The 18,848-nt window shown below is 38.4% G+C and overlaps 1 protein-coding gene and 1 long non-coding RNA gene across 2 annotated transcripts in view; both read right to left on the reverse strand.

Moving 5' to 3' along the window:
- Positions 1 to 1,155: 1,155 nt before the first annotated feature.
- LOC107754297 (uncharacterized) lies at positions 1,156 to 3,994 on the reverse strand. The gene is made up of 3 exons (XR_001641568.1): positions 3,886 to 3,994; positions 3,125 to 3,219; positions 1,156 to 2,977 (listed from the first exon to the last, which is right to left on the reverse strand). It is a non-coding gene; the product is annotated as an uncharacterized LOC107754297 (long non-coding RNA).
- A 463-nt stretch (positions 3,995 to 4,457) lies between these two features.
- Positions 4,458 to 18,848, reverse strand: part of LOC107754305 (serine/threonine-protein kinase WNK4-like) — a 62,218-nt gene continuing 47,827 nt past the window's right edge. The window contains exons 8-20 of the mRNA XM_016570700.1: positions 17,738 to 17,754; positions 17,065 to 17,284; positions 16,558 to 16,960; positions 14,132 to 14,334; positions 13,415 to 13,488; positions 12,595 to 12,730; positions 12,279 to 12,395; positions 10,555 to 10,728; positions 9,979 to 10,033; positions 9,517 to 9,645; positions 6,887 to 7,788; positions 6,045 to 6,150; positions 4,458 to 5,106 (exon numbers count right to left, since the gene is read on the reverse strand). Of these exons, the coding sequence (XP_016426186.1) occupies positions 4,538 to 5,106; positions 6,045 to 6,150; positions 6,887 to 7,788; positions 9,517 to 9,645; positions 9,979 to 10,033; positions 10,555 to 10,728; positions 12,279 to 12,395; positions 12,595 to 12,730; positions 13,415 to 13,488; positions 14,132 to 14,334; positions 16,558 to 16,960; positions 17,065 to 17,284; positions 17,738 to 17,754 (3,105 nt within the window). The 3' untranslated portion in view covers positions 4,458 to 4,537. The remainder of the gene's footprint in view (positions 5,107 to 6,044; positions 6,151 to 6,886; positions 7,789 to 9,516; positions 9,646 to 9,978; positions 10,034 to 10,554; positions 10,729 to 12,278; positions 12,396 to 12,594; positions 12,731 to 13,414; positions 13,489 to 14,131; positions 14,335 to 16,557; positions 16,961 to 17,064; positions 17,285 to 17,737; positions 17,755 to 18,848) is intronic.

The raw sequence follows: 18,848 nt of genomic DNA on the forward strand, positions 1-18,848 counted from the left end.
TTGGTGAGCAAGTGATGTAATGCTACATTTCTCCAAATCTGTTCTGATGAAAAAATAAACTCATCAAAATCTTGGACGGCCTGAGGGTGAGGACATTTCAGCCAATTTTTATTTTTAGGTGACATATTTCTTTAACATCAGCTTTAACAAAATGTTATTTTAAACACTTTAAAATGCCTCTGGCGCCTCCAAGAAACAACATTCTTGTGGATTGAATAAAAAAAAGAAAAGGGGGGTAAAAACAGCTGGATGCAAATAAACAGTTCCCTTTTAAACTCGGAAATTAGGTTTTTAGATTTTTTACATTTGAAAAGTTACAGTATGATATAAAAGTAATGATATTTAAATGAATAGTTCACCACACACACCTTCAGGCCGTCCAAGATGTAGATGAGTTTGTTTCTTTATCAGAACAGATTTGGAGAAATTCAGTATTACATCACTTGTTCACCAGTGGATCCTCTGCAGTGAATGGGTGCCGTCAGAATGAGAGACCAAACAGCTGATAAAAACATCACTATAATCCACAAGTAATGCACACGAATGGACATTTTAACTTTGAAACGTTTCTTCCAGCTAAAACATGAGTCCTCTATCCATAGCTTTCTCCACTGAAAAAGTCATCTTGTCTGAATCAGGAGAGAAATATGCACAGAACAAACACTGTTTATAAGCGAAAATTCCAGAACAGTTCTAAACATATGGATTTTGATGTGAAAGGACAACAGGGGATGGACTTTTTCACTGAAGGAAACATTATTATAGATTATGGACTGGTATTTTGGCAAGAAGCAACAGTTTAAAAACTTCTTAATGATGGATTTGTTTCTTACACAGCTTTTCACTTCACAATGTTTTATCCGCTGTTTGGACTCTCATTCTGACGGCACCCATTCACTGCCAAGGATCCATTGTTGAGCAAGCGATGTAACGCTAAATTTCTCCAAATCTGTTTTGATGAAGAAATAAACTCATCTGTACATTTTGGATGGCTGGAAGGTAAGTAAATTTTCAGCCAATTTTCATTTTCGGGTGAATGGTTCCTTTAAGATTCGGTCACTAATCTAATAAGCAAATTTGTGGCAAAGTGAGGTATTCCTTCAAAGACAATTTGACATAATTTAAATATGTTTTGAAAAATATGTTATTAAATTGGGGGGGAAAAGCAAAAAAAAATGTGTGGTCTCAGGCCTTTGGATCCCAGTGCACATGTTCATACAGTTTTAATCTAAGGAAACATTTGGTTGTTTGTGAATCATTATTTATTTGTACATTTACAACAATCATGTTTCATCCAGGAATCAAGAGTAAATTGTGTAAAAAAAAAAAAAAAAAAAGTCACAATCTGCATGGCAGTACAACTTTTTTTTCCGCATAATATAATACAGCTTTTCTCTTTATCTAAATATATCTATATCTATATATAAATCTTCTCGTGCTGTGCAGTAGAACACACCTGTTGTCAAATCAAACGCAGACACTTTTAAGGCAACAATTGTTCAAACTTCACAGTTTCTCAGTTGTCAATATGTTTATGTTTGTCTTCACATATTCATATATACGTAACATCGCTGCATAGGTCGAGGCATATAAACTGAGACTCCACACGTCACAATTCACTACTGTCCTTATATACAGATCTGTGGCATCTACTGGCAAATGCCTTGAAGAAAAGTGCAGTGTGTTAGTTGTTTGCTTGTTTTTCTTCTTTTAATTAAGAAAACACGAGTCAACATCTTCATTTCACACTCTATTAACTAAGATACGAATAACAAAAGGAAAAGCATTAAGACAAAAGAGTTTCAAATATAGGAAACATTAAGCAGCCATAAGCTGAAAAACCATTAAATAAAGCAAAATCACACCGTATGCTGTTTTAACATTGGGAGGAACTAAATTCTTAATCAGAACCTACTAAAATTACAACTAAATGTATAATTACAATTTAGAAAAAAAATGGCAGTATGGACATTTACTGAACTGAAGGCAGATTTATTTGAACAATTGTCTACTATTTGTTCTCTAAAATGTGGTTTTAGATACTTTGGTTAGATTGTTACCTCCAGAAATTCATTTATTCAGTCACATTAGCGTAACATCTAAATGAGAATTGATTGACAAGTGCATTTAAATATGCTTATTAATCGCATTTAAATATTAAAAGATCTAAATATCAATAAAGCCTTGCATTCTGCATTGTTTTTGGATACTCACAACATCTACATTAATTTTAGACACATTTTGAGGCATCAGAGATCTGTATCGTGAAAAAGAAATAAAATCAAATGTCAATACTGCGAATTATGGGAGTTTAAAAAAAATATTGTGTGCAATTATTGAGAGTGCAAAACACTGCAACAACAAAGTCATATATGTGCCGTAATGTGCTTTACAATTTGTCAATTATGTACATGATACTGTTTTATTTAAAAGCAAACCTACAATGAGGCCTAAGTCTTTACAAGGACTTAGTCAGTACAAGTCTTTTCAGTACCGATTCGTTCAGGCATTTATGACTGCCTGAGAGTTGGAATAAAAATGTACTGAGCAGCTGATCTAGAATTGACAACATTATAGAGAGCAGCCACACGGACTAAGTGAAAGAACTTTTGCAATTTATACATTCAACCACTAGGGGTGCTATAGCTGCAAATGAGTGGGCATTTCTCCATAAATCTGTGCTGAGAATGAGATCAACTGCATCACATCTCTAAACAAGTTTCATATATAAAGTCTGTGCTTCCAAGTGCCCTGTCTCTTCAGAAAGCTCACTAGGTAAACCATCCTTAGAATACTGAGCAGAGGTATACTGGTTAAAAATATTCACATCACAGTCTGTGAAGAACACACACTCCTTTCCTGACATCACAAACATGTGCTCACACACATCAGCAGTTGCATGAGGAAGCAATGGTGTCACTTCAGTCCACAAGGAGAGCAGGACAAAGGCCAAAGGGCTCCTTAGAAAAAGAAATCACTGTCGGAAAGATAAAAAGGAAGGTCAGTGCATGTAACATTCCTCTCTTGTGTATTCCATTAGCAGGGGGTAAAGAACAAACCAAAACAAGTTAAGAATGTACAGAAAAGTAGTAATCAATAAAAGCAAACAGAAGGTATCACTCACAATTCTTGGAAAATCAGAGGCAAAGGTCACTCCTTTACTGGCCTTTTCCTGTGACCCACTGCTGCTGCCGCTCACTGAGTTCTTGCACATGATACCTGAAAGTGTGTTTGTGGAAATAACATTAACACATATATATGAGTTACTGCCATTTAAGCAGAAATCTATAACCGATGAATGGCCGTTATTATAAATCTACATTACTTTGTTGTAAAAAGGTACATTACAAAGTAACATTAATAAAAGTTGCACACAGATCATTAAATGCACACAGCAACTCTTAAACACTGAGTGTTCTTAAAGGGCCATACATAATATATATTGCTATCCCTTTAAGTGAAATCAATCTTAAAATAGGTAGAAATAATAAAAAAAAAATGTCGGCCAATAAATAGTCTAATATTTGCTGATGCTAATACCATTGCAAAAAAATTTAAAAATATAATTTATAATCACATAACTAATACGGCACCGATAATATTTATTCAAATGAAACTTTAAATGCAGATGACATTCTCAAGACCTCTTATGTTTCAACCTCGTCAATAACTAGACTTAATTTCGACATGTATCACCCAGTTCCCTTTCATGGGAACTTCGAACTGCGTCCTCTAGGGGTGATCCAATCAATTCCAAATAGATACAATTAAGTTCCTACCTAGACATATTTTTTCTTGTTTTATCCCGTTTCAGTACAACATAGGTTGTGAACGCATTTCCAAGTTGAAATATTTTTTTAAGCAGTAAAATCTTTGTAACCTCACCTATGGTACCTGTAGGGGGCAGTAAGTCCAGTCTCTGCAGGCTATTTCGGCGAGAGCTTGGGTGCCCTCCACTTTTAGACAGACGACGTTGGCGGCTGGACAACATGGCCGCTGGGGGCACGATTCCCGGAGGGGATAATGTTCTTTTTAGCAGCATCATATGACCCCTTTAAAACTTCAGGTGGCACTTAATCAGTAAATAATGAGAACACACTTAGATAATACACAATTGATTAATCAGTCCAGGAATATAATTATTATTGTTTTACTAATTTAGATTTAGGTTAATGATAACCTAGTAGATCTCATTCAGCAATATATCATAGTATATAGCTAGTCTGTGAAAGTGCTATTCTGATTTTTCTTTTGTATTTTTTTTTGCACCGTCATCAGATCTTTCCACACTGAAGACAGCGTAATTGAAAACTTTTCACAGCACTGAACATGTTCGGACATGTTAGGTCAAAAAACGTTTAGGATTAAATCTATAATGGACACTGATGGTTTGGGTCTAAACTATAAGAGTTACAGTAGCTGCTTAACAGGTTTGACTTTATGCTGGCACACTGCTAGAATTTGATAAAGCACTTTATAGAATGTACAGGGATTTGCAGGAATGTACCACAAGCAACCCACAAAACATACTACAGGCTCACCTCTCTCTGAGTTCCTGTAGCTCCTCATACATTCCCTCGTCTTCACTCTCTGTCTCGTCGCTGCTAGCGTATGAGGTACTGCGTGTGTAACTCATCCACGACTGATTTAGATTGAACTGAGGACTCCCGGCTGAACTTTCCAGCAAACTTACACTTATTCTCCTCCTCCTCCTTTCTGTCTCCTCCTCCACCTCCTCCTCCCCTTCTTCACCTCCACGTCCCTTGTCTGGTTCTACTTCTCTGTCCAGTGTTTTAGTTCCTCCAGTCCACAAGGGGGCGCTGTCTGAGTGGCACAAAGCCACACTAAGTGGTTTGATAAGTGGTGGGGACTCATTCAGAGAGCTGTGACTGCTTTCTGATTCCGCCTGTATGTCTGTGCTGCTGTCTGATTGGCTGTTGTGTGCAGGGGGCGTGGCTTGAGGATCTGTTATAGGGCATGTTTGGGTCAGTATGGATGTGGGTGTAGCTGTAGGGGTGGGAGTTGGCGTTAGGCTGGGAGTTGGAGTGGGGATTTCCTTGCTTTGACTGACTTTGAACCGTCCCACTGTGACAATAGACTTTTTCTCTGTGGACAAGGAGACAAGGGATTTTTTTTCCTATCACAATGTGGACAGTGAACATAACAGCAAAACAATAAAAAAAAAAACAGGTTTTTACATTCTCTAAACAAAATGTGAGTGGTAAAACTAACTGAAAAACTAACTGTACAATGTGCTTATTATGCAATGAGCTCTTACAGTCAATAGATGGCAGCTGTGTATTTTCATTTTAGCCCTTGGCTAGACAAATTGACATTATAGGCACTGAGTTTGAGTTGGCCACTACATAGAAATAAACCTGAGCAGAATATTGCAACAAAATCAACATTATGACTTTTACAATTATCATTCTATCACAACCAGATGATAATCTGCTGGTGGAACAGGGCATGTTTATTTTCAGCAAGACAGCAAAAATACTGTTTACCTTTAGATTACACTATCATTCGAAGTTGCGGGTCTTTTTTTTTTAAATTTTTTTGAAATAAGTCTCTTATGCTTATCAAGGCTGCATGTATTTGATCAAAAATACAATAAAAACAGTGCTATTTTGAAATATTGTTACATCTTAAACTGTTTTCTATTTGAATATATTTTAAAATGTAATTCATTCCTGTGATGGCAAAGCTGAATTTTCAGCAGCCATTACTCCAGTCTTCATTGTGTCACATGATTCTTCAGAAATCTTTCTAATGTATTGATTTGGTGCTCAGGTAACATTTTTGTTTTAACAATGTTGAAAAGCTGTGATACATTTTTTGCAGGATTCTTTGGTAAACAGAAAGCTCAAAAGAATAGCATTTGTGTTTGTGTCTGCACATGAAATAATGGACGTGCATGTGCATGTAAATATTTTTATTCTTGCCTGGTTGTATGGCCTTCATGTACTTATGTGTCTTTGTGTACAAGGAATATAGGGTGTGTACTATTTATGGGTGTGACAGATGGAAAGAGTGCAACTCACCTTCAGATATAGGTGAGAGTCTAGATTTGGCTGCGATGGTATTCGTTTCAGACACTGCCAGAGACATGGACAGAGTGGGGGAGGACCTTGGGATGGGTGAGGACACCTAAAATAAGTTGAAAAACAAAAGTATCAACCCCAGACGTCCTTCTACAGGTGCTTTAAGACATGTAATAACAGACAACACCTACGTCAAATACTGTACATGCTCAGAACAGGTTTGTCTAAGTATGCTCACAAAGATGTCTGAGAGCAATGCTCCACTTCATAGTATACCCTCATATTTATATTGACAGAAACACTTAAAAGAAGTTCTTGTGGTGATGCATGCCTTTGTTTATATAGTACATATCATTAGAAGAACAAGTTTGGCCTTAGAAGTTTTTAAAGTGACAGTAAAGTGACAGACACCCCAAAAATGAAACTTTTGTCATTGTTTAATCACCCTCGTGTCATTCCGAACTTGAAAGACTTACTTTATTGAGTGGAACACAAATGGAGAAATGTTTATAAAATACTCAAAAAATAGCCTAAACTTACATATTCCAACTGTAATGCGATTTTGTGAGAAATTTTGAAATCAAAATTGTTATTCATTGATTTAAACTTTTAAAAAATCGATGACACATCGTAATAAGTCTAATAATAATAAGTAATAAGTTTGTATATTCGTGAGCAGCCAAAAGATTATGTTGTGTTTCATGGAAGAAAAAAAAAACTTATACGGGTTCGCCATGTTCGAAATGAGTGTAAATAACAATTTCCCCAGAATTTCCATTTTTCCCTGAATTACCACTTTTAGTTAAAAGTTGTTTTGTGTGTGTTGTATTTCGAACACTTACAGTGTTTTGCGGGCTGGGGGATGTGGAGGATGCTGGTGAGCTTGTGCTGGATGGGGTGCAGGAGCTTGATGCTGAACTGTCTGCCCGCTCTCTGAGCTGCCCAATGAGGTTAGACTGGCTCCCTGCCAGTGGGCTACTTCTGGACCCTGGAGAAGAGCTTGGGTTTGTGGGGTTTGGGTTTATGGGCTGTTTAATCTCAGGGGCCGTGCCTGTTCTCTGCTCTCTAAGAGGGACTACTGGTGGAGATGCTGTTTGGCCTTGTTCTTGAGGTTCAGGAACTGGTGCCGGAATCTGCATATAAGCATCAGGATATTGGTACATATCCATATACTGGCCACTCGTTGCCCCCTGGTGGTATGGAGCATCAGCGTTGCTCATACTCGTATGCTGAGCTGGATACATAGGGCCATACCCTGGTTGAGGGGTCATTTGCGGGTGGAAACCTTGAGGGATGGATCCAGGGGGTATAAAGGACTGTGCAAAGTTCATAGCCAGAGAAAGAACATTGGCCAGCGAAATAAAGGGCTGCTGGGAATGTGGCGGCCACATGCCTGCAGCTTGCGGACCAGGTGGAGGGGCAACTGAAAGTGGCAGAGTGTTGGTTTCAGCTTGAGGCGGCATCTCGATGGACTGCTGAACCGGTGAAACAACAGAAGAGGACGAAGAGGAGGAATAGAAGTTTGGGTTGCTGGGGACACGGGTGAGTGGACTTGGGTTGAGGGGGCTCTTGAGGGAGGCGTGATCCATTTGGTAGGGGTAGGCAAAGTGGGTGTTTTGAACATAAGGTGGTTTGGGGAGCTGAGGGGGCATGGCAGACATCTGATTTGGCAGGAGATGTGGCAGAAGTTCAGGGTGGGAGTACTGCGGGTAGTTGAGCGTAGACTGATAGGTCTGGGAGGAACCTGAAGGATGCAGAAATAGGAAGAAAGAGTGAAGCACTAGCTTATCTCAATACACATTTACATAGCAGTAGTTCAAACAATCTCAGCTGCCAAGTTGTTGTAGTGTTCATCGCTAGTAGGCATTCCTACTAAACTTACAGTAGTCATGTCGTCAACAGTCACTGCCACCATTGATGCTATTGTAAGAAGTGGTGTGGCACTGTGGCTAAAACTTATGAACAGAAAGCAGTTGTGGGTTCGAGTCCTACAAAAAACAAGCCATGACCTGTCACACTTTATGCCCTAAATTCCACGTTGTTCCATAGGGATTGTCCCTCGAGTAAATGAGCTGTAAGTCACTGTGAATAAAATCATTGGATATGTGGTTACTTGCTCAAATCAGCAACTCTCGTGGAAAACTTTTGGTTGCTTTGTCACCATCTATGTGATCATTTTCAATGTTCAACTAACAATTACTTTATTAAAATAGGACTCTCTGACGTACTTTGACCTGTCAATGCTTTTCTTGACTTCTGAAAAGGCTCCATAGACATCACTGTGGCGTAAAAATAAAGCCACAAATCAGGATGTGATCTCACTCCTGAGGAGCTAACCACACTGGAGCATTTATCAAACTCCCTGTGCCAGTCCTCTACTTCCTGTGCAGACACATTGGAGCAATGATTTGTCACCATATGTATCTTTCAAGAAAATAAAAAACTGGTAATCTTGAAATAGAGCTTTTACAGGCTGTGTAATATGTGTGGTTTGTTCTCTCAGGTAATGAAAGTTCATTTTGAAGCAGCAGGTGTCAAAAGCATATCCTGAGATACGTCAACAATGACACTGGCGTCAAAGCTTGGTCTCCATGGGGATGAGTGTTTAGAAAGCCAATTGCAGAGTGGGATACACAAGATATCGAGTTTGTTGCCAGTAGCCTCACAGCTAATGGTGTGCAGAGAGAGAAATAGGCATGGAAAAGTGCTCTCGGTAACAATGACACGAGTGAAAGAAACAAGATGAAAGAGCGAGACAGAGAGAATGTTCATTATGACGCCCCGAACACTGAACGTCCACCAAGAGGTCCGGACTGTACCCATTATCTGTGTGATAGAACATGGCGCTCATTACCTGGAGAGACCAAAGATGATTGGTTCAGATAGTGGAAGCTTTTTGGTGATATGAAAATGTAAATCATCTGAATTTTCTTCGTGTTAGAAATCTAAACATTTTATGTAAATGTGATTGGTTAATACAGCGATTGACAGACTAATGTATTTTGAGACACCTGGGGTTCTGCAAAAGCAGAAAACACATTGAAAATGGACTATGAAGTTGTTTATCAACACAATATTTTAAAATACAATTTTATTGAATAACATAAAACAATGGAGCAATAATGACCCATTGTTTGAAGAAAAAGACATCTGCTGGGCTTTACATGCTATAATAGGCACAAAACCCCTTTCTATTCAGTAAATCTGACTGAATCTACATGATGTAACAAGTTTAAAGATATGGTTTTGGGTTCATTCAGTTGCAAGTAGATTAATATCATTTGGATGTAAATTTGACCCTCATCCTCACATAAATTAGATTTCAGCATGATCAAGTTTTTATGATTTATGGCCGTTCACAATACAAATTCTCAATGTGTTGTCATTTTAGGTAGAGCTGCTTAGGAATAATATGTATTGTAAAAAGCAATACATAAATTCACGGAAAAAGAAAGTGGTTTATTGTGTGTACCTGTAGTGTGGAAGGATTGTGAACGCAGGGGCCGGACGGGCGGAATGGCATCGGGATCAACGTAAAAGTCGGCGCTCAGTGTAGGTGAGGAACCCCGGGTCACTGGCCCTATACTGGCAGCAGCATAATCTGAAGGACATACACCACAGGTTCATATCATGATGTGCACTTTTATTTTTATATTGAGCAAATTACATTTTCTTTACATTACATAAAGCTTTCTGCATTTTTAGATTTTCATTAAGACATTATTTAGTCCCTTTATTAAAGGGTTAGTTCACCCAAAAATGAAAATTATGTCATTAATTACTCACCCTCATGTCGTTTCAAACCCGTATGGAGGAGGGGGCATTGAGCATTTATTTGTAATTATTATCTGCTGCAAAGACTTTACACATACTTTATATGATCAGTGTTTGTGTGCACAAGTGTTTATGTGTTCTGTGTGTGTGTGTTTGTTACCTGGCAACGAGGAGGAGGAGTGTGTGCGAGCGAGGCCCTGCGTGTAGAGATTGGGCTGTGGGGAAAAACAGAGCACACGCTGGCATTAACGTCACCGTCTAGTAAAGTGACCACGTGTGAGAATAGATAAGAAGATTGTCACACAGGCACAAATAAAGTGTACAATCACACTGTAGCAGAGGACTTTCTTATTAATGACTGTTCAACACTGATGACTAAGTTCTCTTATTACAATCACTGTAAGGAACACGCTGTGTTCGTTAATTGTTGTCTCTGACATCTGATGATGACATCAGAAGATTGGATTTCTGAACCACAACATATAAAATCCCACAGTAAACAACTGAATTCCAAACCCTCGCCAGACACACACAGAAATAAAAGCTCATTTAAATGGATAGGTAGATACAGCTTTATTGTAATTGCACAGTACAGGTACTCAGCAACGAAATGCAGTTCAGCATCTACCAGAAGTGTGGTTAAATATGTAAATATATAACTATATACAGCAAATAAATAATATAATATAAAAAAATCTAAAATTCTTATAAAATGTTGAAAAGAGTGAATACAAACCTGTGAGGCAGACAGTGAGCCGACTCCGCTCAGACAAGGCAGACGAGCAGTGTCTCTGGGACTGAGTGGTTCCAAAGGTTCTCTCCTCATCAGGGCCTCTGCCCGACGGATGATGTCCCTCATGCGGTGGATGAATCCCTCTCTCTCCCCAGGTAGAATAAACTCATTATGTACCTAAAAGGGGTGCAAAGAGACAGATCAGTTAACTGGGTTGACGTAATTTTGAGTTCCCTTTCAGTCGGTCACTACGAGTCACGTCGTGACCGACGAATTGGGATATCGCTTCGATAAGTCTCAAAGGGCGCTTACGAGGCAAGCACGTACTGGTCCACGTACATGACAACACGGCGACCGTTGCGTACATCAACCGACAGGGTGGTCTGCGCTCCCGTGCATTGGCTCGTTTAGTTTACACTCGAAGTAGATTGGTCTATCGAAGCGATATCCCAATTCGTCGGTCACGACGTGACGTCTCCGTTCCCTCCTTCAGGGAACGAGGGTTACCATACGTAACCGAGACGTTCTCTTGTGTGCTCTTTTGAGCAGACTTTCTTGATGAGTTCAAAGTTCTCCTTCAAAGCTACTGGAATTCAATATTGAGCAGTGATTCAGTGCAGTGAACAAAGACATGTACTCATAATGTAGCGAAGGGAAACACTACCGCCTATATTTAAGACTCCTAAATCCAGTCTCAAGGCCAAGGACAGGCTGATCAAAACAACTTTTAGTCAGAGCTAACACAAAGAAGCCAAAGAAAGCAGCTAACAAAAGTTATTCTCAGTATCTCTACTAAAAACACACTCACCCTAGATTCCATTTTACATACATTTTTTGAGCCTCATGTCAATACTGAAAAAAGTTGAAAACTTTTGCTATAGCATCTTAAAAACATGCTGCCAATTGTGCGACTGAAAAACACACAGAAGGGTCACATCAGTCCTACAAGTCCACATGGTGCATGTCTCCGTAGAAAAACATTATAGCAGCGACACAAAAACTAGAAATACATATTCCAGTGATTTTTAGCACTAACTGAGAATGCGATGGGTCACAAACCAGCTTTTCTCCTGTAGGCTAAAAATGTCAAAAATAGCTGACAAGTCACAATGGACACATAAGAACTGGTTTTCCACTGGTAACTGAAGATGCTACAGTACAAAATGTTTTAGATGAACAGATGAGAGAAATGGTGCATAGATTTTCCACTGTAGGTTTGAGGTTACAGAGTTTGTGCAAACACAGAAGCTGAAGCATCAACACTTCTCATGCTATAATGCAGTTCTCACAAGGAGTGTCGCCTTATCTCTGTCCTTGTGTCCTCTTTGACCTCCATAACTTTCAGTTTACAGATATTTAGTGGAGTATAGTGGAGACTGGGGGCAATTGTAACGTTTAACTTCTTCCTTCAAAACAGACTATTTGGAAATTGTATAATTATTTACAGATTTTTTTTATTATTATTTACAATTACTCTTTATATAATTATTTTATTTGATATTTTATTGTATATTTATTTTATTTTTTCTATTTATTTTCTATTCTATTTTAATGTCATGTAATTTTAGACTTTTTATTTCATTACATTTCATATTTTTTACATATTTATATTTAATTTTGTATATTTTCATTTCATTTTATTTTAGATATTTTTATTTAATTAAATATTTTATTTCATTAAAAAAAAAAATCTTTTCTTTTTTTTTTTGAGAGTGTTGCTAGCTCACCATTACTGCAGCAATGTCATCTGGGTTGTCTCCATCCAGATCGAATTTAAATGTCACCATCTTGCTGTTATGGGTCTGTAGTTGACACTCTACAACCCGGTCCACTTTATCTGACAGCTGCATGAAGAAAGACACAGGTAGGGAATGATTCGAGAGCATTTATCTGTGAGTATATCACAAAAAGGCAATTGATTTTGAAAGCAGTTATCCATTTTTTGAGTTAAGACACGTTTTCCGACTCAGTATTAGCATACTATAAGGTTAGGAACCACGTATGGTCAGTTAACCAAGGCTAGCTAATTGACAGATGAGTCACCCCAGTGATGCGTAGCCGTGAGCGAGCCCTCTTCCTGAGCAGCTTGGTTCCGGTGCGTTTGTTCTGACCTTTCCCGCCTCTCTCCGAAAGACCCTCGTTTCCATCACTCAAACCAGAGGTAACATCAGAAGCGTAGCTGTTCCGAGAGGAAGGATATAAAACACATGGTGACATTCCGACTTCCTGAATTTCACAGAACTGCACTTCACAGAATGTTTCTTTTATCAGTTTACCATTAGCACATAAAGGCCAAGTAATTTACGACAGATCTTCTAAACCAGGTTGAGCTAATTGAGTAAAAAGCAACAGCGTCCTTGTGTACCCATCTGACCATATGCTACCTTTGCTTTGCCTTCATCTGGCTTCCTACAGAAATGGCCTTCATGGTAAATTGCTCCCCTGAGCTAAATCATTACCATTAATGCACTTACCACTAGGCTATGTGCAGTGTATGTGTGTGTCTCTATGAGTCACACACAAAAAGAACTGCTCTCCACCGGAGCACTACAGGCACCGTGGGTAAATGTGGCACGATGTTGGTCAGCTGGTGAGTAAGATTACAGCTCTCACAGCTGGGATCAGGTCCACATTTTCTTGACGTCAAAACAAATGCCATATCCACACGCACAGTGGGGGAGGTTTTATTTAAATAACGGTCTTGTATAGGACTGATTCTACGTTCTTAGCTTAACAGGTTAAGACCAGGCTGATGAAGTTGCAGGGCATTTAAAGTGAGCATTTTTAGACAGATATCCCATGTTCAGTGTGTAGGGAGTAGTGCACACTGTGTATGGACCCTGTTAATCAGAACTCAGCTTACCTGTCGACAGGAGAGGAAAAACCACTGGTATTTCCTGACTGGGCCCTCTCTGTGTTTTGGGACACAGCAATGCTCTGTGGGAGGCAAAGGAAAACAATTAGCAACGCAAATTGTGTCTCAAATGAGGTAAACCTTATTCAAATGAACATTTTATTTGATCATATAGACACATTATATGATCATCTTTGTAGAATCAGTCAGAAATGGTCTGAAATCACACATTTGCACGTTAACTAAATTATATATGTACACTACCATTCAAAAGATTGGGATTGATAGGATTTTTGAAAGAAGTCTCATTAATGCATAATCTCAAAGGCTGCATTTATTTGATTATAATACAGTAAAACCAGTAATATTGTAAAATATGATCACAAATTAAAATAAGATTTTTCTATTTCAATATACTTTAAACTGTAGTTCATTCCTGTGATGCAAAGCTGTATTTTCAGCATCATTACTCCAGTCTTCAGTGTCACATGATCCTTCAGAAATCATTCTAAAATGCTGATTTGGTGCTCAAAAAATGTCTAATTATCAAGGTTAAAAACAGTTATACTGCTTTTTTTGTGGAAACTGTGACAATTTTTTTCAGGATTCTTTGATGAATAGAAATGTAAAAAAAACCAGCATTTATTTGAAATAGAGATCTTTTGTAACATTATAAATGCCTTTATTGTCACTTTTGAGTCAAACTTTTAATTGTTGGTAACCTACCGACGGGAAACGGAGAGCTGGGATCGCTGCAGCTGGAGTGGGAGGGGCTTCAGTGGGTGGAGCTTCAATGGGTGTGGTTTCCACGCGAGGGGCTCCACTGGTTGGTTGTGGAGCTGTGGAGGGTTGGTTTGCCACAGGAACTCGAGCTTCTGAAGGTTCCTGAAGCCCAGAGGAGCTGAGGTATCCATCCGTCTCACAGTCAGCTGCCATGGTAACCACAGTTCAACCAAACAAGCGGAAAGTAGTTTGCTAGTATGCAGCTTACCGATATTGCTAAAGTGCATAGGGATGTCTTGCATGACCTAGCAAGGCATAAGTGGTTAGTTCCATAAACATAGTCCCTATGTTAAGACTGTGTTTGACCAGCTAGCAGTTAGGCACAGGGTAATCAATTAAATTAGTCCAATCTAACATTTTGCTACTGACTTAAAAAAAATTATGACCAACCTTAAAGAAAAAAACATTTGATGAATAACTTTTTAAGACTAGTCTAAGCAGTTTATGCAACTGGCCACAGGTTATACAACGCCTTTCATGGAGGTTGACTATTTTAAAGGAATTTCAGATAAACTAGACTGTTAGCTTTTTTCTACAGGACCTCGAGGACACTAAAGTTTTTGTAATATACACCACTGTTCAAAAGTTTCATGTCAGTAAGATTGTCAAAAAGAAGTCTCTTATACTCACCAAGGCTGCATTTATTTGATAAAAAATACTGTGAAAACCGCAATATTGTGAACTATCATTACAATTTAAATTATAATTTTTTTTATTACTATTTTAATTACATGTGATATAACATGATCCCTCAGAAATCATTCTACTATAATGGTGCTCAGGAAACATTTCTTATTATTATTAATGTTGAAAATAGCTGTGCTGCTATTAATATTTTTTGTGGAAACCATGAATTTTTTTCCCCAGGATTCTTTGATGAATTGAAATGTACAGCATTTATTTGAAATATAAATCTTTTATAATATCAATTTCTTTACTGTCACTTTTGATCAATTTAATGCATCCTTGCTGAATAAAAGTATTAATTTCTTTAAAAGAAAATCTTACTGAGCCAAAACTTTTGAATGGTTGTGTATTTGTGTAAATCTAAAATAAAATGATACATAACATGGTCACTAATTGGAGCCAGATTGTGTGTACTGGATCAAATGAAAACTAGACTAAAAAAACATGTACAAAATGGAAACGACTGACAAACATTTGACAAATAATTTTTTCTTCTTTGAATTTAAAGCATTCAAATGCTGTTTCAAATCATTCTGGCCCAATTTAAAAAGCTTGGACATATATCTAAAGACGTTATCTATTTAAAAAAAAAAAACTAATTTAGCCATCTAAATTGCCGAGTAAGTTAGTAAACATTCTGTACTTGCAAATGGTTCAGTAATGAATATATGCTGACACACTGTACAATGTAGCAACTGTTTATCCAGAAGTAAATCATGTTGGTTTTAAAGGTCGTTTGGTCATGATAAACATCTTTGAAGTTTTGGTTGGCCAGGGGAGACATGTGGTTCAATATTCCTGGAACAACATTCCAATCCTCCAGTCAAGGAAAAGTTTACAGTTATTATCACGTTTAGGCTTGCAACCAGTGTTAGGACCTTCTACACTCTTCTACATTCTTATTCACCTATGATTTCCCTCTAATTTTAGGGGTAAGTAACAGTTAGGTTAGGTTTCGGGGTTGGTATAAAGTTAGGACTATGCTTCTAGACTGGAGTGTTGATTCACAAACATGTCTTACTTGGCCAAATCACATCAACCTTAATTGCGTGTGTGTGTGTGAGACAAAGTCATGGAAAAAGACATTTAACAAGAAATTAAGATCAACAGCAGATAGGATTTCAGAAAAAATTACAACAGACTGAATGTCTGAAATTGTAACCACAAATGTAATTGTCTGGAGCACATTCTTATATATTGTGATGTATGTTTGTTTGATTATCGAAAATGGAAAAATGTGGGTGGGACTCGGTTCTACTGTATGCATTGGTTGTTGATTGGATTCTGAGATGTGGGCACTGCACTCAAAAGTGGATGATCTCGAGCTTGCAGGAGTGGGGTCTGAGTGTAAAGTTCAGTTATGGCATTGAAAAATCTGCATACGCATTGATGAATTGTTCACAAGAAGATCTATAATGTGCATTTAGAAAATAGTTAAGGCAGGGCTGTACAGTCCTGCTACTGGAGGGCCACCTTCTTGCAGAGTTCAGCTCCAACTTGCCCCAACACACCTGTCTTGTAATCCTGAAGATCTTGATTAGCTGGTTCAGGTGTGTTTACTTGTGATTGGAGCTAAACTTTGTAGGATAGTGGCCCTCCAGGAGCAGGTTTGGACACCCCTGAGAAAGGGTGAATTTCCATTTCATGCTGACTTTGACATACACAAGAGCACACAAACTTACACGTTGCTGATGAGTAGCTGGCATGACGTATGTTGAAATGCTGCCGCTGGTCTGCGTCTGGCTCCTCGGGTTCAGTGGCAAAGCTGGCGTTAAAGCCAGAGTCCAGAGATTCGTTTGCAGACAGGGAAATGGGGCCTGACACTGTGACAGTGGGCGGAGCTTGAGTAGGGGTGGATACGGGCGTCTCTACAGGAGGCTTAGGAGCAGGTGGGTTAGAAACTGAAGGTTCGGCTTCAAGACTAGGCTCGGGTTCCTCCTCAATCACCTCCTCTTGTCGCCGCCTCTGGTCCTCTTCTGCCTGTCGACGGAGCTTTTCTCGTTGGCGCTTGATGGCGGTGACACGGTCACGGATGGCTTTGGCCACCAGTTTGTAGTCTGCCTCACAGACAAATCCAAGAACAACCTGAAGGATACAGATTAGTTATCTGTTCAGTGATGGCACAGAAATTTAAAAAAAAAAAAAACAATAGAATATAATCTCCATCAAATCAAGATTTTCGATCTCACCATCTCCTGAGCCACTTCTTCTGGGACGTCCTTGTAGAGTTCAAACAGGAACTCAATGGCGTTGTTGTCCTTATATTTGCCATGGAGCTTCTTGGTGTCATCCATTCGAAGCCAGAGTTTAAGGCCAGACTTCACCATGTCATCCTCCTCAGCCAATTCGACATGGACACCATTATTCTCCTGGAAGAAGGTGTGCTCTAACAGGTCCTGGATAGTGTACCTAAACAAGATAACAAGAAAACACATAAGATCATATACTTCCTTCGGGGTTTTACAAAAGGGCATCAAGGTTTGGCTGGTTAGCATGATCTAGTTAACCCCTACTGGTACTGCAGATGTTTTAACTACACCATCTGGCTGCAAAAAAACAACAAAAAAAAAACATATTTTTCCACTAGAAGCATTTGAAAATTAGCTCTGTATTTTGACCACATTTCTTTTTTTCTTTTTTTTACAAGCGACATGCACGTGACAAATATTAATTACTATCCTAAACTAGCTATTTTAAGCTATTTTGATGAATGCTGTTTACATGAGCTATTGCTTTTAATAAATGCTAATTTCACGATTTTTAAGCTAATTTACAACCAGATTTCCTTGTTGCTAAGATTACAATGTCTTTGTGAAACACATAACAATAAAAAAGCAAAACCCTAGCATAATAAGGTCTCACATCTTATGGTAGATGGACTGTCAGGCAAGCACTTTGAGTTCTTAATGTGATTGAGAGTAAGAACATTCATCCACAAAAACTGGAGTTAATTAAATCAACACTATTAATCATCAGAATTACCTGCTGCTGGATGGAGTGAGTCATTACTAGTGGCTATTGACCAAACGCTTTACATAATCGCTGGGTGACATATTAAATGGACAATTTTACAGGTAGAAATGTGTTATGTTGAATTGATTACACGATTATGAGGATATTTTGGGTAGAACAAAAGTGGTGTGATTGAGTGATTGCAAGTGGAGAACAGGTTGGTTACTGATGGGAAACTGTTGGTTACTTTTTTAGTATAAAAGTGAAAAAAGCTAACAATTAATATACTTACATTTCTTTTAATATGTTTCAAGCATATTATTGTAAATAAAAATAAATTTCACCCAATATCTGTGCACTTCTGTGTGTATTTTTATGTTAGAGTGCCACGCTGTTAGCTTAACAACATGCTAATGCTAAACTTTATTTGGAGTCATGTGTTGTGCTATTTGTGTAGCGGCCAAAGTAGAGTGTTTCAAATTGGTCACTTATATATATATATATTAGGGCTGCCATCGTTAACGCGTTAACGCATGCAATTAATTTTACAATCCTTAATGCATTAAAATAATTTAACGCAAAATTACTGAAGCACAATTTCTATTCTAACCCTTTAACCCAATTTTGCTTCTCTGCTTGCGATCAGATCATTTTAAGCTGCTAAACTCCAGGAAAGTTTTCAGTCCAATGATCCAGTAAGCGAATGCATTCAAACAATCCGTCCAAAACAGAGTTAATATAAAGGAAACCAGACTGATTATATCAGAGATTGCGGGGAGAACAGAGACTCGTGTTGCGTTTTCAGTGAATTATTCATTCCAGTGTGTTTCGCTTTAAAACACGAGCTCTGTCATATTCTGTGATTGTCTCTGAAGAGCGCGAGCCCTCACACGCTCTGTGTGAAGTACAGACTGAACGGATTGTCAACACATCCCACCGCTGTATGGCCAGATGAGACGCAAACTACAGTTTCTCGACTGGATAACCAGTCTCGCTAGTAAAATTTTGATGGATGAAGACT

Source organism: Sinocyclocheilus rhinocerous, unplaced genomic scaffold (genome assembly GCF_001515625.1).
Source record: "Sinocyclocheilus rhinocerous isolate Xijiao unplaced genomic scaffold, SAMN03320098_v1.1 scaffold832, whole genome shotgun sequence".
Classification (NCBI taxonomy): domain Eukaryota; kingdom Metazoa; phylum Chordata; class Actinopteri; order Cypriniformes; family Cyprinidae; genus Sinocyclocheilus; species Sinocyclocheilus rhinocerous.